At 49.1% G+C, this 22256-nt stretch overlaps 1 protein-coding gene across 5 annotated transcripts in view; it reads right to left on the bottom strand.

The window, feature by feature from the left end:
- Positions 1–11277, bottom strand: part of ATP9B (ATPase phospholipid transporting 9B (putative)) — a 257177-nt gene extending 245900 nt beyond the window's left edge. For all 5 annotated transcript variants that reach the window (XM_047086323.1, XM_047086327.1, XM_047086325.1 and 2 more), the window contains exon 1: positions 11155–11277. In XM_047086323.1, coding sequence (XP_046942279.1) covers positions 11155–11270 — 116 coding nt within the window. In that variant the 5' untranslated portion in view covers positions 11271–11277. The remainder of the gene's footprint in view (positions 1–11154) is intronic.
- Positions 11278–22256: the final 10979 nt, after the last annotated feature.

Raw genomic sequence — 22256 nt, forward strand, 5'->3', positions numbered from 1 at the left:
AAACCATTAAAATACGCCTAATGCTGAAACCTTCTGGAAGAAAAATAGACACTGCCCCCTCTGCCTACATGTTAATAAAGTAGGAAAAACAAAGCAGCAAAGGGCTATAAAGAAACGTCTTTTTCCTTCATCAAATACAACTTCCAAGTTCAAGTGTCACTGATGAGTCATTAATATGCAGCAAAAGTGTATGAAGTACTGAGAAACTGGGACTTTTCCAGTCTTCCCTTCCTACACTAGCGGAAGAGGTAAACAGTGGAATAGTTTAAAAAAAAAAAAAAAAGGAAAGGAACAGTGCCCAAGAAGCAAGCCGTGACCTCGGCAACAGAACAAGCAAGGACAAGGGCCTGCTGGTCCCTCAAGCCAAGAGACGCCCCTCACGTGAACTACACACACAGTCACCTGGAGCTACTGATCCCTCTTCCAAGATGCTGTATAAGAGACCGAATACCAACTTCTTGACGTAAGAAATTACACAGATGCTATACATAAATTGAAACAGACTTCTAAATTAGAGTTAATGCTACAATACCCAATATTATGCAAATGCCAATCTAGAAATTTAAAGATAAGTGGGCCAGTTGGCTCAGGACACATACTCAGTCCCCTCAAACTGTGACCTTCACAATCATCAACTCTTATCTTCATGCTAATACTGTCAACTGCAGAAAATTCAACCGAAATATTCTTGTCCTGGCAGATTTAAAGAACTTCATAAACTTGGTGAGCTACAGACCCTTAAGAATATGTATGTGTCTGATCCAAGGAGGCCTGGGCACTTTGACAAATGCTATCTTAAGAGTCATTCTATACTTCAAAAAACTTTTTCAGTTGTAAATTGTCACAGAAAAGGAGACGTTTCATCTTTACAACTCGTAAGATATTTTTTAGATCATCATCACAGTTGTAAAATTTGTAAGATTCAGAGAAAACTGTGTATAGACACTCAGAATGGGAAAACTAGCATTAAAAAAATTTGTGTTGCCTCTATCAAGAAACATGCTAATATTTTAGAGATAATCAGACAATAGCCATCTGTTCTCAGCATGAATCTCTTTTCAAACACTAAAGTTTAACTATTATAATACTGCAAATGGCTCTAGGCAGGGCCAAAAGCCACACTGCAAAGAGAAGCAAGGAAAAGGTACTAACAGACATGGATAAACAAAATAATGTCCAATGTTATTCATTCCTCATTCAACTGTAAAGATAAGGTGAATAACACAGGTACCGTTTAAGAGACAGAAATACAAATATCAAACTAACAAATTTAAAAGTTACCTTACTTTTACCCAACTACACATAATACAAGAAGGAATAGATGCTTCACATTAGTTTACCAAAAAAAAGATCTTAACAAGTGATTGCATTCCTAGTGAACTGTTGAATACCACATGTGGGAGACAGCATTTCATTCACCTACTAACATACTGAGAAAACAAAACAAAACAAAACAACCAGGAACATCCTCACACATGTTAAACCACACTCAAATCACATCTAATTTGTCCCCTTGAAATTTTCATAAAATATAAACCTCAGGATGAAAAATTCTATACAAGTTTTAACGATTTGCCATCACTATATTTTAAGTATATTGTGTCCTAAACTGGTCTGATTATAATGAAATAAAAGTTATTTCACTCCAAAGAAAACCTGAGAACTTTTAAAATACTTTAGTACAATTCCTTATACATTGTGAGCACAAAATTATATTTTTATATGGTCAAAGAGGCTTTTAAAGCTCACAAAGTAAGAAAAGCCTGTATCAAAGCTGTTTTTCTTTTTAATTGTTTTTATTAGTTTTATTTTTGAGAGGCAGAGAGAGACAGAGCGCGAGTCGAGGAGGGGCAGAGAGAGAAGGAGACACAGAATCCCGACCAGGCTCCAGGCTCTGAGCTGTCAGCACAGAGCCAGATGCAGGGCCCAAACCCACGAACCGTGAGATCATGACCTGAGCTGAAGTCTAATGCTCAACCGACCGAGCCACCCGGGCGCCCCCCAAAGCTGTTTTTCTAACAACTAATTAGCTTTCTATTGCCTACGTGGAGGAAAAAAACCTCATAATATTAACTTTTGTTCTTGGAAAGGTAAGACTGCATTTACACTTTTCATTTTTAAACTGTTTTTTAGATTTTATTATTTAATCTAAAATTTATATCATTTTTAGATTGTACTATTTAATCTAAAATTTATATTATAGATCATATAATTTTTTAGCTGCATTCTAATACACGGCACACATATTTCCCAAAACAGAAATACTAGACAAACCTTAAACTATCTACCAATTCTGAAGTATGAAATTAGTGATTTGTTATATATTAGGTCAAAAGTACACTTAAAAACGGTTAGTTTTGTTAAATATAGTTTGCTGCAATAACAAAATCTATAGCAGGGTGCCTGGCTAGCTCAGTAGGAGTGTGGGACTCTTGATCTCAGGATCGTTGAGTTTGAGCCCCAAATGAAATGTAGAGATTACTTAAATAAAACTTACCAAAAAAAGAAGAGAGAAGAAAGAAAATCTAGAGATGAAGTGGGATGGCAGCTACAGCGTGCCAGGTTTCTTTCCGAGGTGACAAAAATGCTCAACACTGACTGCAGTGATGGCTGACTTATCTGTGAATACACTAAAACACAGAATTTTACCCTTTTTTAAGTTTATTTTGAGAGAGACAGAGCACACACACCCTCCGGGGAGGGGCAAAGAGAGAGAGGAGAGAGTCCCAAGCAGGCTCCGCAATGTCGGCACAGAGCCCAACATGGGGCTCAGTCCCACGAACCATGAGATCACGACCTGAGCCAAAACCAAGAGTCGGACACTTAACCGACTGAGCTACCCAGGCGCCCCTGAATTTTACACTTGAGGTGGGAGACCTGTATGGTATGTGAACTGTATCTGAAAAGCTATTAATGAATGAAAAATAAGTAAGAATGACTTTAAAATACAAGGAGGAAAGACAAAAACAAAAACAAAAAACAAAGGAAAATTACTCCTTCCTTTCAGTTCCAGAGCAAGACTGAGCAGAGCCCTTCCCAACTCCCCAACAGACACAGCTACAAGCTGGAGATGACACACACAGACAAGTGAGGGGGAGGAGGAGGCAGACCAGGAGGGACCTCACACCCCAGGAGCAACACAGCGGGAGCTCCCAGTGCTGTGTACAAGAGAGTCAGCAGCCAGAAAACAATCTCGGGCACAGACCTAAGACAGCCCCAAGAAAAGCCTGGTCCCTCCTGCCCATCTCTCTCACTGTCACAGCACATGACAGGACAAGCTGGAACCCAGAGGTAAAGGACCCTCAGGAGACACTGGAGGAGGCCACAAGGTGTAATAAGCAGGCACTCCTCCCCTCCCCAGACAAGGGGACATCAGCAGAGCCCAGTGGGACGCCTCAGACCCCATCTCTGCCCAGCGGTAAAGGGACACCCGGTTTTCACCCCACGAGGCAGTTATAAGGCAACATGGCCTCATCCCACCTCCCCGCCCCTCAGTCCTGGGGTCAGAGGAGGCCTAATAGAAAAGAAGATCTAGAGCCTCATAGCCTAATACCCAAAATGTCCAGGATACAATCAAAAAACACTCATACTGGGGGGTCTGGGGGGCTCAACTGGTTAGGCGTCTAACTTTGGCTCAGCTCACGATCCCACAGTTCGTGGGTTCAATCCCCGCGTCAGGGTCTGTGCTGACAACTCAGAGCCTGGAGCCTGCTTCCGATTCTGGGCCTCCCTCTCTCTCTGCCCCTCCCCGACTCTTGCTCTGTCTCCCTCTCAAAAATAAATAAATTAAAAAAACAAAAAAAAACCCATACTTGATGCAAATGAAAACCAACAGCTATTTCAGCAAAGGATACCAACATGAAGAAGAATAAAATGGAAATTCTAAAACTACACATACAGTAACAGAGATCTAAAACCCTAACGGATAGGGTTCAGGAGCAGAATGGAAGAGACAAAGGAAAAACCAAGGAACTTTCTTTAAGTGAACAACAAAACCACCCAATGTAAGCAGAAAATGGACTTAAAACAAAAGAGCAGAAAACTCAGGACCATATGAGACAAGAAAAGATCTCCAAAGTTGTCTCCAGAGAGAGTATCAGAAGAAGACACGAAAGAGGGTGGGGCTCAAAAGTACACAAAAAATGGCTGAAAACTTCTAACTTGACCAAAGATATAAACACGCAGATTCAATATGCTATGTGAACTCCAAACGATATAAACCCGAAGAAATCTATGCAAAGACCCATAATGGTGAAACTACTGAAAAATCAAGACAAGAAAAAAGCTTGACAGCAGTAAGAAGTAACGTATTACCCACGGGAAAAGAAACATCCAAATGACATCGGATTTCTCATCAGAAATCATGGAGGCTGAAAAGAAGCAACATAACATTTTTCAAGTGCTAAAAAAAAATACAAAAAACCTGTCAACCCCAAATTGTATATCTGGTAAAATTACCCTTCATGAATGAAGGAGAAAGACCTCCTAAGATGAAAGAAAATTAAGAGAATTTGTTTCAAGCACACCTACATTAAAGAATAGCAAGGAGGGGCACCTGGGTGGCGCAGTCGGTTAAGCGTCCGACTTCAGCCAGGTCACGATCTCGCGGTCCGTGAGTTCGAGCCCCGCGTCAGGCTCTGTGCTGATGGCTCAGAGCCTGGAGCCTGTTTCCGATTCTGTGTCTCCCTCTCTCTCTGCCCCTCCCCCGTTCATGCTCTGTCTCTCTCTGTCCCAAAAATAAATAAACGTTGAAAAAAAAAAAAAAAAGAATAGCAAGGAATTCTTAAAACGGAAATAACAAAATAAATTCAGGAATTTCAGAAAATAAGAGAATAACAGAAATAGCAAAAACATGGGTCAATACGACAGGCATCCCTTCTTTTGATTCTTCTAAATTATGCTTGAGCAATAAAGCAAAAGTTAGAACACTGATGTGTGATTCTAGTTACACGAAAGGGAAATATTTACATACTTCTACATATATAAAATTTATACGTCATTTTACAAAATAATAGCTTTACCACAGAGACGAGTAAAGGGATGTCGTGAGGTAAGGATTCTACACTTCACTAACACAGATAAAATATCAACCCCAGAACACTGTGATGAGTCACATATGGATAATGAAACACCTAGAACTACCACCAAATAGTTATCTATACAAAGAGATACAGTGAAAACCACCACAGGTAAATCTAAATGGAATTCTAAAAAAATGTTCAAGTAACCCACAGGAAAACAGGAAAAAGAAAACAAGGAAACAAAAACACAGAAAACAAAAAGGAAAATGGCAGATATCAGCCCTAACTTATCAATCGTGACAGTGAACATAAATGTTCTAAATACATCAAGCGTAAGACAGACATGGGCAGCGTGGATAAGAAGTAGAATCCCACCATAAGCTGACTACAAGAAACTCACCTCAAACGTAAGTAGGCTGGAAGTAAAATAATGGAAAATTATATGCCAAGCAAACATTAATCAAAAAAAAGCCTGGGGCATCTAGGTGGCTCAGTCAGTTAGTTACGCATCCAACTTGGTTTCGGCTCAGGTCACGATCTCAAGGTCTGTGGGTTTAATTAAGCCCCACATCGGGATCTGTGCGGACAGCTCAGAGCTTGCTTGGGATTCTCTGTCGTCTTCTCTCTCTGCCCCTCCCCTGCTCTCCCTCTCTCTCAAAATAACTACATAAACTTAAAAAAAATTGTTTTTCAAAGGAGGAAAAGTCTCCAATCAATAATCGAAACTCCCACCCTAAAAAACCAGAATAAGATAAGAAAAATAAACCTAAAGCAATCAAAAGGAAGGAAAAAATAAGACACAGATTAATGAAATAGAAAACTACAAAAAAATAAGTAAAATAAAAGATGGCTCTTGGAAAAGATCACATCTCTAGCAAGACTAACCCACAAAAAGGAGTGAAGCACAAACCACCAACATCTGAATGAAACCACCTCAAAGCCACCAAGAGAACATGACCAACAACTCTGTACACACAAACATGGTGACTTTTCTGAAAGGGACCAATTCCTCAAAGGGCACAATCACAACTCACCCGACGTGACACGGCTCACGTGAACAGCCTAGAAACTGCGTCTGTAAATTGAAACACCCAGGAAAGCAATTTGCAGGCCCAGATGGTTTCACTGGGAAATTCTAGCAAACGTTTAAAGAAGTCAACACCAAGTCTATACAATGTCTTCCAGAAAGTAGAAGAGAAGGGAACATTTCCCAACTCATAAGGCCAGGCGTCAGGGGGAAAATCTGACAGCCGCTGCACCAACATTTACCGTCAAGTCCAATCTGTGCCGTGAGGGGAGCAGGGGACCACCGGAGCCAGCGGGGCGTTTAATTCTATCGCGGCTGGGGTGGAGATTCGCAAGGTTTCACAAGAAAGTAACTGCAGGTGCTGGCAAAGTCAGGAACACAGGCACCGAAATTTGGAGATTTTCAACGCCAGCAGAAACAGCCGCAAGAGTCCGAAATAACTGCCTCGGGGGTGAGGGGTGAGGGAAGGAGAAGGGAGTGAGCAGAGCACAGAGCCACAGCACCTTCTTCTGGGCGTTCTGCCACTTAGCTTTCCAACTGCACACACATTCCCGTGACAAAACGCAACCAAACTTCACAAAATAATGTAAAAGCACAACTTCCGCTTAAGACCCACCTCTCCCTGCTCCCCAAGTCCACACATAAACCTTGGAAATAAAGCAAGAGCCAACCAAAGGAGTGCTCTGGAAGATGATAAAAAGGCAGCGGTAAAGAGGAAGCGAGCTGGGCTGCTCTGGAACAGAGGACCGGAGAAACAGCACAGGGGAGGACGTCTTACACACGCCCACCGGCAGAAGGAAGGACCTAGGCCTGGTATTCCCTAACTCCCAACCAAGCAACAAAAGGCAGCCCAGGAGGGTCATTCCTCCCCTGGAGAGAGTCCACCACCAGCAGCAAGAGATCACCAAGTGTCTGTGGGAAATGGCCCTAAGACTCCCCTGTCCTATCAGGGGACACTGGTGCCTCTGGGCAGCACCAGTTAGAGGAACCCTAGAGGCCTCAAAAGCCCCTCTGTCCCGACGGGCCTCAGGTTCCCCTCTCTCACCAGGACAACCAGGCAGCACCAACTGCAATCTCAATCTCACTTCAGAAGCAGCCAGTCCAGGAAGCCTGAATCTCCCCTCCCACCCACCCGTGCCACCAGAGACCAGAGCGGCGGGGGGGGGGGGGGGGGGCACCAGCGGGAAGGATGTGGCCTCAGGGGTGCTCAGACTCTTCCAACCAGAGGCACCAGAACCGCCAGCAGGCACACACAGAACAGGTACAACCACAACCACCGCCCAGCCAACAAAGCCTCCTTGTCACAAGGCCTGACGCTTCCTTCTCTTACAAACAGACGCTGGGTCTGGGGAAATCCCTTCTTCCTCTCAGCAGCATAAGCAGAGAGGATAAGAGTCCCAGTAGGACCACATAAAGCAAGGACACCAAAAATCACAGCACAAAATTAAACTGTCACTGGAATCACAGCCCATAAATGTAGGCCGGGACCTATAGGCTAAATCTAAACAGGCTGATCACCTGCTAAAGTAAAAGATACAACAGGACCCACGTATAACCAAACATTAACAGCCAGAATGTCCGGGATAAAATCAAAACCCATCAGTCACACGAGAACCAAAACACTCACAGTGGGACTTACAAAAGGCAACACACACCTAAGCCGAGGCTAGCTCAGATACTGGAACTAGGTGACCACCATTTTAAGCAGCATACAGAAAAACACTTCAACAATCAATTACGAGCTCTCTTGAAACAAATAGAAACTATAAAACTGAACAATACAACAGCGAAAATACAACACTGCTGGATGGGATCAATAGAAGAGTGAAGACTACAGAGGACAGAATTGGGGAATTTGAGAACAAATCAATAGAATGCACACAATCTGAACACAGAAAAAAGAAACTGGGGGGAAAACAGCCCAGGGAATTACATAACACTAACAAATGTCCAACATTTGTATCATCTGAGTACCAGCAGGAGAGAGAGGAGATGGGGGAACCAAAGAGAGAGTACACGAGAAACTAATGGCTAGAAACTCCCTAACTTTGGTGAAACAAACCCCAACAGATTAAGAATGCTTAACTAAGTACCAACCAAGATAAACTCAAAGTCCACAAGATACATCACAGTTAAACTTGTAAAAATGAGAAACAAAAACTTGAATGCAGTCAGGCACAAATAACACACTGGCTGTAGGGATCCCAATTCGAGTGGCAGTGAACTTCTGCAGAAGTCATGAAGGGTAGCCAGACATGTAACAAGAGTTTTCAAGTGGTGAGAAAAAACCGTCAACCAGGAATTCTATATCCAATAAATCTACCCCTCAGGAATGAAGGGTTAGTGAAAACATTCTAAGATGAAAGACGTTTCAAGATTGGCTATACTAAGTTTCTCAAATAGAATGGATTGGGGGAAAAAAGAGAATCCTGGAACACCAGGAAGGAAATGAGCAAAATAGCATGAATAATAACAGAATGACCAAAAACATGGGTACGTACAATGAACTATCCTTATAATCCTGAGTTTTATAAATTGTATTTGATGATTTAAACAAAAAGTGTAGGGGCGCCCCGGTGGCTCCGTCGGTTAAGCATCCGACTTCGGCTCAGGTCACGATCTCACGGTCCGTGGGTTCGAGCCCCGCGTCAGGCTCTGTGCTGACAGGTCGGAGCCTGGAGCCTGTTTCAGATTCTGTGTCTCCCTCTCTCTCTGACCCTCCCCCGTTCATGCTGTCTCTCCCTGTCTCAAAAATAAATAAATGTTAAAAAAATACGTAAAAAAAAATAAACAAAAAGTGTAACACCTTCTGATATGAGTTAAAGTGGGGGGGGAGGGTGGAAATGGGTAAAGGGACCAAAATGTAAGCAAGGTTTACACACTTCACTCCATGGAGTAAAATCCTAATACCAACATACCATGGTGGTAAGTCCCTGTGTATGTATACTGCAATACCCAACAGAGCGAACACAATAACATACAAGGACCTACACTCAAAAACACTAGGGGCGCCTGGGTGGCGCAGTCGGTTAAGCGTCCGACTTCAGCCAGGTCACGATCTCGCGGTCCGTGAGTTCAAGCCCTGCGTCAGGCTCTGGGCTGATGGCTCAGAGCCTGGAGCCTGTTTCCGATTCTGTGTCTCCCTCTCTCTCTGCCCCTCCCCCGTTCATGCTCTGTCTCTCTCTGTCCCAAAAATAAAGAAACGTTGAAAAAAAAAAATTAAAAAAAAAAAAAAACACTGGGGAGATATCCAAGAAAACCTCAAGTAACCTAAAGGAGGGCAAGAAGAGAAACAGAAGGGGAATGAGAATCAGGAGAAACAGAAAACAGACAATAAAATAGCACCTGAGCTCTAAGGTAGCAATTAACTGAAAGGTAAAGGGTTTAAATACAACAATCCAAAGACAGAGACTGAGAGTGCTTAGTGGCAGACCACGATCCAACAAAGAATTTGAAACTCACTTCAAATTCAACTTAGGTTGAAAGCGAACACGATGCAAACATTAAGCCACAATATGGCAGAAGTAAATTTCAGAGCAAAGAAAATTACCAGAGACAAAGAATATGTTGTAATAAAAGAAACAATCCACCAGAAGACGAAGGGATGCTAAATATCTACGTACCAAAAACGGAGATGCAAACCACGATGGAAATCGATTGTGAAATAAGCAGGATAGTTCCAAATAATGATCTTCTAAAACCGAACACTTGGAGAATTACTAACGCGATTACTCTCATAGGTAATACGAGGGAGGAAAAGAGAAATGATACAAACACCAGACACAGGCACCTTGCAGCCCTGTAACTCTCGGCAGTCCTGTAAGAAGAGCCAGTGTCCCCGCCTTTACATCCCAGGAAACGGGGTTCCGTTTAAGAAAGATCAAACTTGGGGCGCCTGGGTGGCGCAGTCGGTTAAGCGTCCGACTTCACCCAGGTCACGATCTCACGGTCCGTGAGTTCGAGCCGCGCGTCGGGCTCTGGGCTGATGGCTCAGAGCCTGGAGCCTGTTTCCGATTCTGTGTCTCCCTCTCTCTGCCCCTCCCCCGTTCATGCTCTGTCTCTCTCTGTCCCAAAAATAAATAAACGTGGAAAAAAAAATTTTTTTTTAAAAAAAGAAAGATCAAACAGCAAGTAAGTCAATGAACCAAGATTCAATTCAGCTCTGTAACATTATAATACACGTTCTTCGACTGTATGTCGTAGCCTTTCAAACAGCCTGCAACAAAAACTACCTTAAAACTAGAATCCTGAAGCAACTGGATATTGAAATATGCAGTTTTCTTCCTCTTATGTATTAAAAGTTAATTGCTTCTAAAATTCCTCAGGAATAAAATTTCCATTTACTGTAGAGAACAGTATTTCTTCTTTCCACTTCTTTTTCTAATAACTCTACCATTTATTAAATGCAGTGTTCTTCTCTTTAGGTAAGAAATAAATATGAGCTAAAACCAACTAGGGTATGAGACCTCCACTGTAAAATGAAAGGTGGGTAGGTTTTCAGTCTACCCCTAAACTGTGGTCCCCATTAACCAACTTAGCCTTCCGAACTTCCGTTTCCCATTGCTACAAGCAAAAATTCTTGTCAACAAAAAATACTTTGTAAACCCATGATTAAGTAAAAAGTGTAGTCTGCAAATAAAACGAAACGTCCCACATTTGTGAGAACAGTGCTTTCCCGTGAAGGTACATATTTGTGACGCTAAGTACAAGTTACAGGGGTCACGTCCACAATCTCTCCAGTAACGCCCGGAGGTTAGAACACCGGAGCGTCCGCGTGACTTCCCGCCGGCGCAGCTGAGAGCGCAGCAACGGCACGGGGGGGGGGGACTCGTCTCCGTCTGCGATGGGCGCCAGGGCACCCGGGGTCGGGACAGAGGGCCTGACAGCGCATCCCGGAGCTCCCCCCCCCCGCACCGGGTGGCCGCCCTCCCAGAGTCCCGGCGTGCCGAAGTCGGAAGCACTGTGCGCGGCCTGCGGGTGCGCGGACAGACCGGCTGGGGAGTCGGGGACCGGCCGCACCTGCAGGGGGACCCCACCCGGGCAGGGAGCGGGAGGGGGGAGGGCGGGGGAGCGCCACGGAGAGCGGGAGGTCCGCCCCGTCGTTACCTGCTGGGCCACTCGGCCCCCGACCCGGGCCCCGCCGCGCTGTAGTAGGCCGCGCGTTTGCGGTGGGCCGCGGCCGCCGCGCTGCGCACCGGGTACAGAGGGATCTGGTCCGCCATGCTCCGGCCGCCACCTCCCCGCCCCTCCCCGGCCCCACCTCAACTCGCTGCCTCTCCCCGCCCTCTGCGCTCAGCTCCAACCCGGCCGAGGCACCGCCCGCTCGTCTCTCCCCGCCCCCCGCGCGTCGGGGCCCGATAGCGTCACCGCGCGTCGGGGCCGGATGACGACGGCGTGCGGCGAAGGCAGGAGGCGGCGGCGGCGCCCGGAGGTCCGGCCGCGCGTCCCGGCCTGATGACGTCACCGCGCGGCGCGGGAGCGAGCGGAGGCGGTGGCGCCCCGAGACTCCGCCCCCCCCGCGCGCCGTGTCCGTTGGCGTCACCGCGCGACCGGCGCGCCAGCGGAGGCAGCGTGGCCCCCGCGGCCCCGCCCCGAGGCTGGGCGCGTGCGCACACGCCGTGGGGCGGGGGCTGGGCTCCCGGCCCGGGGCCGCGGCGCCGCGCTGTCCTATCCCGCCCCCTCGCTCGGGTTTGACCCGCGCCTCTGGACAGGGACTTCCCGGGATCCGTTGTTCCCGGGGATTTCGTTGTTCCCTCACATCGCCTCCAAGCAGCAGTCTTGACAGTTAGGTCCGGAGAGAGACGTCTACTTCGCTACCTTGCTCTTGAAGGTTGTCAGTCTTGAGAGCTTGGAAATTTGCTCCGAACTCTTTCCATGCTTTACAGTCGAGTTTTCTTCTGGCCACATACATGGCCCCATTTCTAAAGTAGAGTTGACCCTGGGGTGACACGGGTTACGTGTGCTTCCTCCCCGCCCTCGTAAGTTTTGACCCAAGAACTTGACCGCCAGGAGCCTGCTGTTGACCAACAATATTAACACGTATTTTGTATGTTGTATGTATAACATACTGTGCCCGTACAATAAAAATCTAGCGAAAAGAAGATGTTATGCAGGAAATCATAACAGAAAATACATTTACAACACTGTGCGTGTATTGGGAAAATCCCCGTACAAACCCATGTTACTCAAGGAGCAACCGTATGTTGGCGAGTAGATCTTACATTCCAAGACCAAGATGCTAAAGGCCCGGTAGTGACGAAGTCCTCACCCGCCCCCAGTGGTGGCCGGTCCCTTAATGCGCCGCCGGGAGAGTCTGTGTGGAGAGCTCCTCCCGGGGTGGCCTCTGCAGGGGATGCCGCCTCGTTAGAGTCACGGTGGCCCCGCTCCTTACAGGGGCGCAGCCCCCTGCGGGACAACAGCCTCTCCCAGCGCCCCACAGCCCAGCCAGTCTTCTGGGAAGTTCCCGCAGCTGCTTGCTGGCCCCCTTCAGCCCACCGAGGCCTGTGAAATGCACCTGCCAGCACCCGCCGACCAGCAGGAAAGGCTCCTCCCGCTCCAGAGTCCCACCTTCTTAGGATGCTGGCCAGTCAGCGTTTCCTCTCTTTACCTGACAAAACTTCATCTCCTTTCTAACACCCTGAACTCCTGGTAAAATAAGAGTGACACCAGAAGGGCTACCTTGCCGCAGGTTTGTGACTCAGCAGCCTTTATTAATTTTGTCTTGGAGCTGGTTTTGTCTTTAACATTTGAGGCATTTATTTCAATGACTTTTTTATTGTGAAGATTTCTCATCGGTCCTTTGTCCTATCCATCTATTCTTTCATTTGTGCCTGTTTTGTTTCTTACTTTAAATTATCTGAGGAGGGGCGCCTGGGTGGCCCAGTCGGTTGAGCGTCCAACATCAGCTCAGGTCATGATCTCGAGGTTCGTGGGTTCGAGCCCCGTGTCGGGCTCTGTGCGGATAGCTCAGAGCCTGGAGCCTGCTTCAGATTCTGTGTCTCCCTCTCTTTCTGCCCCTCCCCCCCCCACAAAAATAAACATTTTTGGGGCGCCTGGGTGGCGCAGTCGGTTAAGCGTCCGACTTCAGCCAGGTCACGATCTCGCGGTCCGGGAGTTCGAGCCCCGCGTCGGGCTCTGGGCTGATGGCTCAGAGCCTGGAGCCTGTTTCCGGTTCTGTGTCTCCCTCTCTCTCTGCCCCTCCCCCATTCGTGCTCTGTCTCTCTCTGTCCCAAAAATAAATAAACGTTGAAAAAAAAAAATTTAAAAAAAAAAAATAATAAACATTTTTTTTTAATGTTTAATTCTAAGGAGAAAAAATGTTTTGATTGTTGATTTATTAACTGTCTTTTTTACACTGGATTTCTTCACACGTCTTGGAATTTAGGTTTGCAGGCACAGTGTAAGTGGGCCGGGGACACTGGCTCTTCCCCCCTGCCCTCCACCTCCTCACTCCTCCCTGGTTAGCAGCCTTCCTGCTGCTTCCACTGTCGGCCCAGAACTGGGGCCCACGTGGCATGTGAAGTTTCTCGGCAACTGGGACAACATCAGATCTAGGGTCTGCAGGCAGTGGGATTCCTTCTGGGTCTTCCCGTCTTCATGCTCCTAAGCCCCCACCCTGTTCAGAAGCCCTGGGCAGCTGAGGGCATCAGCCGTTCGTTGCTTGTTGTTTATTGCTTGTTCAGCTTCGTACTCCTTTGTTAGGAGGCCTGGCCGGCTCCCGGGGCGAGCCCGTCCCCCACTCCGGGGCCACCTTCCAGGCCCAGAAGCCGGCCCGCTGGGCCCACTTTGACCTGGTGCTGGTCCGGTAACATTGGTGTCTTCAGGCCCTGCTGTGTCTTCTTGTTTTCTAATTCCATGATTTTTAAATCTGTTACGACTGTGTATAGGAAGCACTGTGTTCCATATAAACTTCTAGATTCTAGGCTCATCTTGACTCAGTATTTTCATGTATTACTTTCTCAACTTAAAAACCTATGTGTTAAAAAGTCACTATTCTAAGTGGGTGCTCCAACTTTCTGGTTCCAGTTTGCTACTCAGCAGCTTTTTCTGAAGCTTGAATACAGGCCACTCTGTGGACACCACTGTCAAAGGATGCGGTGACCTAATTGCAAAATGAACTGTACTCATTCTTTCCCTTCCTCAGACTCACTGTCAGCAGCAGCTGACCGTGCTACGCCAGGTGCTCAGACACCCTGCACGGCTGACAGGGTCACACCAGCCGGACACCCGCACTTGAGTTCACATATTCACACCAGGTCCTGGAATTTTTCCTTCTGTGGTAACTTTGAGACACATCCCCTGGCGCTCCTCCTTCGTGAACTCCACCTCTCCCGGATATGTCTCTTGTCACAGCCTGCCCACTTTAAAATAAAACCCCTCGAGTCTTTTTTCCAAACCCTCACCTCCCCTGCCTCCCTTTCTGCAGTACTCGTTTAGTTTCGTTTCGTTTAGCCAAGATGGTTCATTCCCATTTTGTGGAGTGAGGGTTAGGTGTGTGGGGATACAGATATAACTAAGGCAGCGTCTGCCCTGCAGGAGGCTCCTCCTGGGCAGGAGACACACGTGCAAACTGCCCAGACTGTCGTTTGGGACGCGGTGGAAGCTTCGCCGTGACGCAAGCCTACAGGTCTGTTAGGGTCTCAGCAGGAGCCGGGCGGCCGCTGCAGCATTCGGCGAGAGAGTTTGGTTGAGGGACTGTACGGTGTGGATGGGAATACAGCACCAACGTGGTTGGCCGGACTCCCTGTGACAGGTCGAGTGGAAGCCTTCATCGCCCCCAGGCTCCAAGAGACGGAAGAGATAGAACGTTCCTGGAGCCCGACCCCCCAGAGGGGCTGAGGCTGGAGGGCGGGGGTCAGCGCGCTGCTCACAGGCAAAATCTCCCTGTCGCCTGTTTAGTAAAGAAAGCTTGTTCGGACAACCGCACTGCTTTGTCGACATAGTATCTATATGTGGATTCTTTCAAGCCACACAGCAGAGTTGAGGAGGCCCTACAAAGGTCATATGACCACAAAGCCTATTTCCTATGTGGCGCTTTGCAGGGAAGTTTGCCAGCCCCCGTGACGGAGGCCCGTGGCCTTGCCAATACCTGGGGGCGGGGTGGGGGGCGAGCACTGATGCTGTAGGCCGCAGGTGCTTCCACGGGCGGGACTTCCCTGCAGTGATCGCTGAAGTCTAAGGAAAGAAGGTGCAGGAGCAAGTTAATGGGGGGAGGGGAGGGCAGAGAGTATCTCATTAATCTCAGGATTACAGGAAGGCACAGATGGGGGCACCCGGCTGACACAGTCAGTGGAACTCGCGACTCTTGATGTCAGCGTCGTGGGTTGGAGCCCCACGTTGAATGTAGAGATTACTTACATAAATCAGATTTTTTTTTAAGTTTAAAAAAAAGGACAGGTGGAAGAAAAAGCCAACGGATAAGAAGGTAGAGTCACACCCGAATGTCAGTTTAGGTGCATCAAATGTAAGCAGACTCGACACCCCAATAAAAACTCAAATTGCCAGACTGGGCTGAAACCCAATCCAGCCGCATGCCTGAGGTCTAAGAGGCCTCACACCAAATGTAAAGTCACAGACAAGTTGAAAATAAAAGGATAGAAGATACAGACCATGCCAGTGATCACAGGCCACAATCACTCCCCCGAAAGGAGAGCTCCGTTAATGTCCCCCCGCTGCCGCAGACCAGGACCCCGAGGCACAGGACGTTAAGGGCCTGCCCCGGGTCACAGGGCACTGCTAGCACAGCCAGAACTCGAACCCAGGCTCCGAAGACCATGTCGTTAGCATCTGAACCAAAGTTGCCAGCTGAGCTTTAGAAAGAGAATGTCACAGGGGTGCCTGGGGGGGGGCTCAGTCAGTTAAGGGTCCGACTTCAGCTCAGGTCATGATCTCACGGTTCGTGGGTTCGAGCCCCGCATCAGGCTCTGTGCTGACAGATCGGAGCCTGGAGCTGGCTTCGGATTCTGTCTCCCTCTCTCTTTGCCCCGACCCCACTCACGCTGTCTCTCTTTCTCAAAAATAAATAAAAAAGTAAAGAGAGAAAAGAAAGAAAAGAAAGAAAGAAAGAGAAAGAAAGAAAGAAAGAAAGAAAGAAAGAAAAAGAAAGAGACAGCCTGTACCCGGAAATAAGGAGACAGGAGGCTGGCCCGTCATTTCCAGTCATATGGGGGCACAGGGAGCCCGAACTCTAGGAGAGTGCACTTTGTTCAACTCACTGCTCACTGGTGTTCAAAGTCCTCAGCTGAGGCAATGACATGTTAACCTGAAGATTTTGCCAGCAGAGAAGCAAATCGTTTCTGTCAGGGAAGAAAAGATAACCCCAAAGGATATTTTGTCCTTCAGGAGATCAACCACTCCTGGCATCTAACTCCGCGACCTCATCCTGACATCCAGGAATTCTAGGTCCCGGAAGACTCTCCGAGGCTGTCCTGGGGTCTTAGCCGTTGTATCTTCCCTCACCATCCTCTCAATTCGCAAGCTGATGAAGTGTGGGCACGTGTTCGTCATGCGTGTACAGGAGGGGGCCTCCCCCCTTCGGTAACTGTGCTGTGGCGTGTGCCACGGTGCACGGTCAACGTGAAAAGGACAGCCCCGTGCGGGAAATTCGCACCCACGAGCTCTGCCTCGCCCCCCGTGTGGGGGCGAGTGGAGACGCGCCGCCAGGGCTGGAGGTGCTGGTGCAGCGGGGGGCCAGAGCCCCGTGTTCCCCAGAGCTACAGACGCAGTCGGGTCCTTCGGCAGCTGGAGAAACGGAGATCGCCGTCCGCTGCACGGTCCATGGGGCCAAGGTGGGCGAAATCCCGGAGAAGGACCCGAAGGTGCGGGAGTGTGAGTTGAGAAAAAATACCTTCTCCCAGCCTGGAAACGTTGGCTTTGGGTCCACGAGCACATCGGTCCGGGGAGCAAATATGACCCCGGCATTGGTGTCTGCGGCCTGACCTCTCCGTGGCGCCGGGTTCCAGCCCCAGGACAAGCTGCACTGGGGCCAAACGCAGAGTAAGCAAAGAGGAGGCCGCATGCTGGTGCCGGATGTGTGGCAGAATTGTCCCTCCTAGCAAATCGACTCCCGGTCCTATCCAAAAGGCCAATAAAAACTTTTCAGTGGAATGTTCAAAAACAACATATGCGCTAGCAAAAAAGAAAGAGTTCCAAATGTCACAGAAGAGCTTCGGTATGCATTTTTTAAGATCGATGATGACGGGGCTTATCATATTGTGGAATTGAAACGTCATTCAATTCAATACTTTTTAAAACGTGACGTCCCAGTTCCATTTGTCAGTGTAGATGCAACGTGCCAGGAACGTGTCATCTGTAAGTATTCACAGTTACAGTGGAGACGTGCAGTGTCAATACACAACGTGTGAAGGGATACATACTTTCCCAAACTCCTCTCAGGGCGTCAACGAGCAAGAAGTTTGAAGACTGCTATTATAATGCACAATACTTAAAAAAAAAAAAAAAAAAAAAAAACTACCCTGAAAGATGAAACTCGTGGGAAGCCATCTTTAAAGGCGTCATCACAGGCCAACTTTAGCGCCCACTCCTTCTCCCTAGGCTTTCTTCCGCCCACCCAGAAGTGCGTCCTCTCCCAACAGCTGAGGCAGGAAGGTGCGAGGCTTTGCACAAAGCCACCTTGCTCCCACCCCTCCACCACCCGTCTCAATTCAGAACCGCCCAACGCGGCCCAAAGTGTGAGATTTCCCACGCCACGTTGCTCTCCTTGAAAACACGTACCAGGGGAGGCGTTAGCCACCCTCCTAAGGGGAGATGACTTGACTGCTTAGAAAAGGAGGAAAACGTAACTACGGGCTCGTTTCTGTGCATCCATTTACCACACGAGGGGCTCGCGTCAATTACAGCAAGCTCGTCGTTTAACGATATGTATTTTGTGCAGAATTTATTCCAGCATTTCATCCTCTGAAAGAAGGTGACCACAGGAACGGGGGTGTGTGTGAGCGCGTGTGCAAGAGTGTGGGTGGCTCCGCCGCTCCCGTCGTGCCCGGAAAGCCGGGGCTGGAGCAGAGCTTCCCGTCGAGGCTCGCGCCCAGGTGCGTTTAGACCGATGGATCTAGAAAAGTCCTAGTTTCCTCTAAACCGTGCATTCAATTGCCATTTTGTACTGAACCGTCCACCTCTCAGCTGTCCCGTTAAATGGGAAAGTGCAGTTAACAGCTTCTCGTGGATAGTCTCCAAGGGCTGCACGCAGAACAGAAACCCCGGAAGCGAACTGCGCCCTTCAGAGCCCCGTTACGGGTGGTTGGGGGCTGGGACCCAAACCGCCGGCCCGCATCAACGGCTGTGGGGCCCACAAGGTCTTTCCACCTTTACGTCCGGCACGTGCGAATCTCTTCCCAGACACGATACCGCCGTCTGGGTAACGACAGACCCGGGAGGGGTCTTCACAGAGTTCTGGAAGAAGTCACTCTTGTGCCGAAGCCTCATTTCGTCTCTACCCCGTCAGGCGGGTGGAGCCAGCCACTTCAAACCCTTACCGGGATGCTATTTGGGCCAGCCGGCCCCCTGCTGACCGCGGGAGCCCGCAGATACGGCACAGGACGCTTTCCCTTTTTGCTGTATTTTTAACTAAAAGTCTACCATTGGAGGGCAGCGGACACACCATTTCCCTGAGCGTCAGGGGTCCCTCACGGGGAGCCCGCACCTCTGGACGTACTCCACGCCGGTGCCGTGCAGCCGCCTCTCCCGCCACGGGACGCGAGTGCAGTGTCCCGGCCGCACTTGTGCCGTGGCTTCTGCACTGTCACTGGCGGTTGGTACCTCTTGACCCCCCCCCCAACCCCCCACCAACCCTGCCAGCAGCCGCACGTTGTCCTCTGTATTTAAGCGTCTGGTGGTCCACCACCGTCTCCGTTGCCCGGCCCGCTCCGGGCGGCCCTGGCCGTCCTGACCCACTGTGTGCTCACGGTCCCCCCCTCGCCCGCCAGGGACGTTGACCGCTGGGTGGAGAGAGCCATCTGACGAGCCGGCTTGTAGCAGGGCGTCTGGCGGGGGTTATCAAGTGTCGAGGCTCTGGCCCGGACGAGGCTGCCCTCCTGGCCACCACGAGGCTGCCGTGGGTCCCTGTCCCCTCCCCCGCTGAGGATGCCGTGCTTCTCGGCCCTCTGTCACCTCGCCACCTGGCGCCTGTCAAGGGACCCCCGCCACTTGGCTCGGTGTGGGCACGGACGTCGCAACAAATGCTTTGGAATGAGTGGCCCTCCCACGTGGTTCTGGGATGCTGTGGTCATAATGTCACAGACGACTTACTCTCCTTCGTGATGGGAGGTCTCCGCCGTTCTCCAGCCGCTCTCACGTGGGGACAAGTGTCTTCCTGTGACACCAGGGCGTGAGGGTGTGCGGATCCTGAAGACGCACCGAAGGCCGCGCTTCTCGCCCTTCCTGGCTGAATGTCTGGGTCAGACGGGCCTCGGGTTTCATAAGATGTCACTAACTGTGGAAAAGGCACCTGCGACTCCCGTGAAGACGAGAGTGCCTCGTGAGACAGCCCGGCTCAGAACTGAAGGCGTCTCTCATCTGTAACCGCCCGCTCCCCACTCCACACTCACTGATTACCCGGGAGCGCAGAGGTAGCAATTATTTATAATAACTTTATTAGGTATAATTTGCATCGACCTTCTGAGAGGATCGCGTGCGCTTCTGAGAGCTGTGCATTAAATGCAAGCACCCATCCTTGACCCTGCCCCGTCGTCTCGGTGCACAGCAGTGTCCCTTTCTTCCCGGGAAGGACAGGTACAATTTGTCACCGCACAAATTATACGTACTTGCTGTTGACATTCTTTTGTCAGACAAATTACTTGTACTTATTATGCTGAAGGCAGTTTCCACGAACATCTCACATTATGAAAGTCTGGGTTTAGGCTGAGACGGAGAGGGTCATCTTTCGACGGTGGACACAGAGATGCAGGTCCTGACAACACGTGTCTGTGACTCTCCTGGGAGAAAAGCTGGCATTTTTGGCGCCCAATGCTTGCAGCTCTGGGCCTCCGCTTGGCCACCACTGCATGTGGCGGCACCGGCCCCGTGAGGCACACAGATGCCCCTCTCCGCATCCACGAGGGACAGAGTGGGGGCTGGAAGGGCAGGAAGCCACGTCCAAGTGTCACTTCCGGCAATTTCTAGCACTTACCAGAAGCTTCACAGAATGTGCTGCTGGCATTGCAAACCAGCCTCTGAAAGTCACACACTGCCAATGACAAAGAGGGCAAAGTTTGAGGAAAGACTCCAGAAAGCACTTTTAATGTTTTTCTTTAAAAAAAAAAAAAAGAAAAGAAAAAGTAAATTAAAAAAAGAAGAAGAAAGGAAAGTTTCAGTCAGTCAAGCGGCCGACTTCGGCTCAGGTCATGATCTCACGGTTCGTGAGTTCGAGCCCCACGTCGGTCTCTGTGCTGACAGCTCGGAGCCTGGAACCTGCTTCGGATTCTGTCTCCCTCTCTCTTTGCCCCTCTCCTGCTCACACTCTGTTTCTCTCTCTCAAAAATATAAAGAAAAAGAATAAACAAAACAAAATAAAAAAAGGAAAGTTTCCTTCCCTCATGAGAATATTGTGCTCAGACTGAACGGTGAGGTGGTTGAGGACACAGGTTAGCACCGAGTCCTTGGCCCCTGGCGTCACTGCTCCCGGAGGGTGCCGACTGGCCTCGCCAAGTCTGGCCGCCTCCCCTGCTTGGAGGGACCAGCGGCATCTGCCCGCCAAGCTCTCAGGACAAGTCAGTGACATCAACATTTAACCATTTAGCTTAGTGCCTGGTACAAAGTCAGCAATTTTAACGTGGGGCTGCTATTATATTTTTATAATTACCAAAGAGCAAAAACTCTCATTAGAAAATGTGGCGTTGGCCTACTGTGCAGATATTTAGGATGTTACTAAAGTTCAAAGTAGGGCTGGCTTTTGCTGAGCCAACCGCACGGGGTGCTATGGGAAGACCCAAAGAACTCCCCTCCACCTCTCCCTCCGAGAGGGAGCAAGTCGGGGCAGCCACACGGCCTCCTGGACCAGCCCTTAGCACTCAGGTGGGCCCAGTGGCGGCTGGACCAGGGCTTCTGTGCTCTGCAGGATGACAGAAATACACACACACAAAGCAGAGACACGTAATGGCCCTGACAGGCGGTATTCTTTTAATTCAGTGGCCTACTTGGTACCATAACAGTTTGGGTTCAACAAACCTGGAAATGTTTTCAGTGAGATGTTAGACGGAATTTCTTTTTAAAAAAAGACTCTTTGGGGTGCCTGGGTGGCTCACTCAGTTAAGCGTCCGACTTTGGCTCAGGTCATGATCTCGCGGTTCGTGGGTTTGATCCCGTGGTGGGCTCTGTGCCGACAGCTCGGAGCCTGGAGCCCGCTTCAGATTCTGTGTCTCCCTCTCTCTCTGCCCCTCCCCCACTCATGCTCTGTCTCTCTCTCTCTCTCTCCCTCTCTCTCAAAAATAAACAAACATAAATAACTTTTTCAAACAGGACGAATGACAAGTTGGTATATTTCTATACAACTGGGTTAGATGTGGTGTGGGTGGATTTTGAGACAGAGTTGCAGCATAAGAAATGCATAAGGAACAGTGGAAGCGCTTTACTGAGGAGGTTACTGGCCATAGTATAACAATGTTTCATGTGGATGATAAACTGTGGGGAATTTCTGATGTTAGTTTCCCCGTGAGATTAGGGAGCACAGGAGAAGCAGGGGTAACTGTTGCCTTAGATGACCCACTGGAGGAACTCAACAGGCCTGAGAAGCCGAGTGATAATCGTGATAATCACATAGCACACATTAAAGATTGCTGAGTAAGTCAATGGCAAATGAAAATTGTAAGCTGGTCAGAACAGGTGATTTTCTGGGTTTTGTTTCCTTGGACTTTATTCTGTATGTAATAAAAGAGACGGACTGTCTTTGAAATGAGACCAGTGCAGCAAGTTCCACGGAGGACAGCCCATTAGTAGGGTCCCGTACGGGGGACTTGGAGGAAGACACGAGCAGCCTCTGGACGATGAGGACTGAGGACATGTCCAGTGATGCTCGACTGTTGAGATCACACAGCCCGACTGAGACTCTAAGGTGCTCCGAGGACGAGCGAGGCAGTGACCCCTGGGCCACCACTCGGACGGTGTGGAGACTTGACAAGGTGGTCAGTGAGCATCACACGGGCACGGAAATGCTGGGGATATGGTAGTGACAAGAAGACCCTGGCTTGGGCATCTTG

The sequence above is a fragment of the Lynx rufus genome, unplaced genomic scaffold (assembly GCF_022079265.1).
Source record: "Lynx rufus isolate CCGP_SWC_20201006 ecotype Redwood Valley unplaced genomic scaffold, mLynRuf1.p SCAF_20, whole genome shotgun sequence".
Lineage (NCBI taxonomy): Eukaryota > Metazoa > Chordata > Mammalia > Carnivora > Felidae > Lynx > Lynx rufus.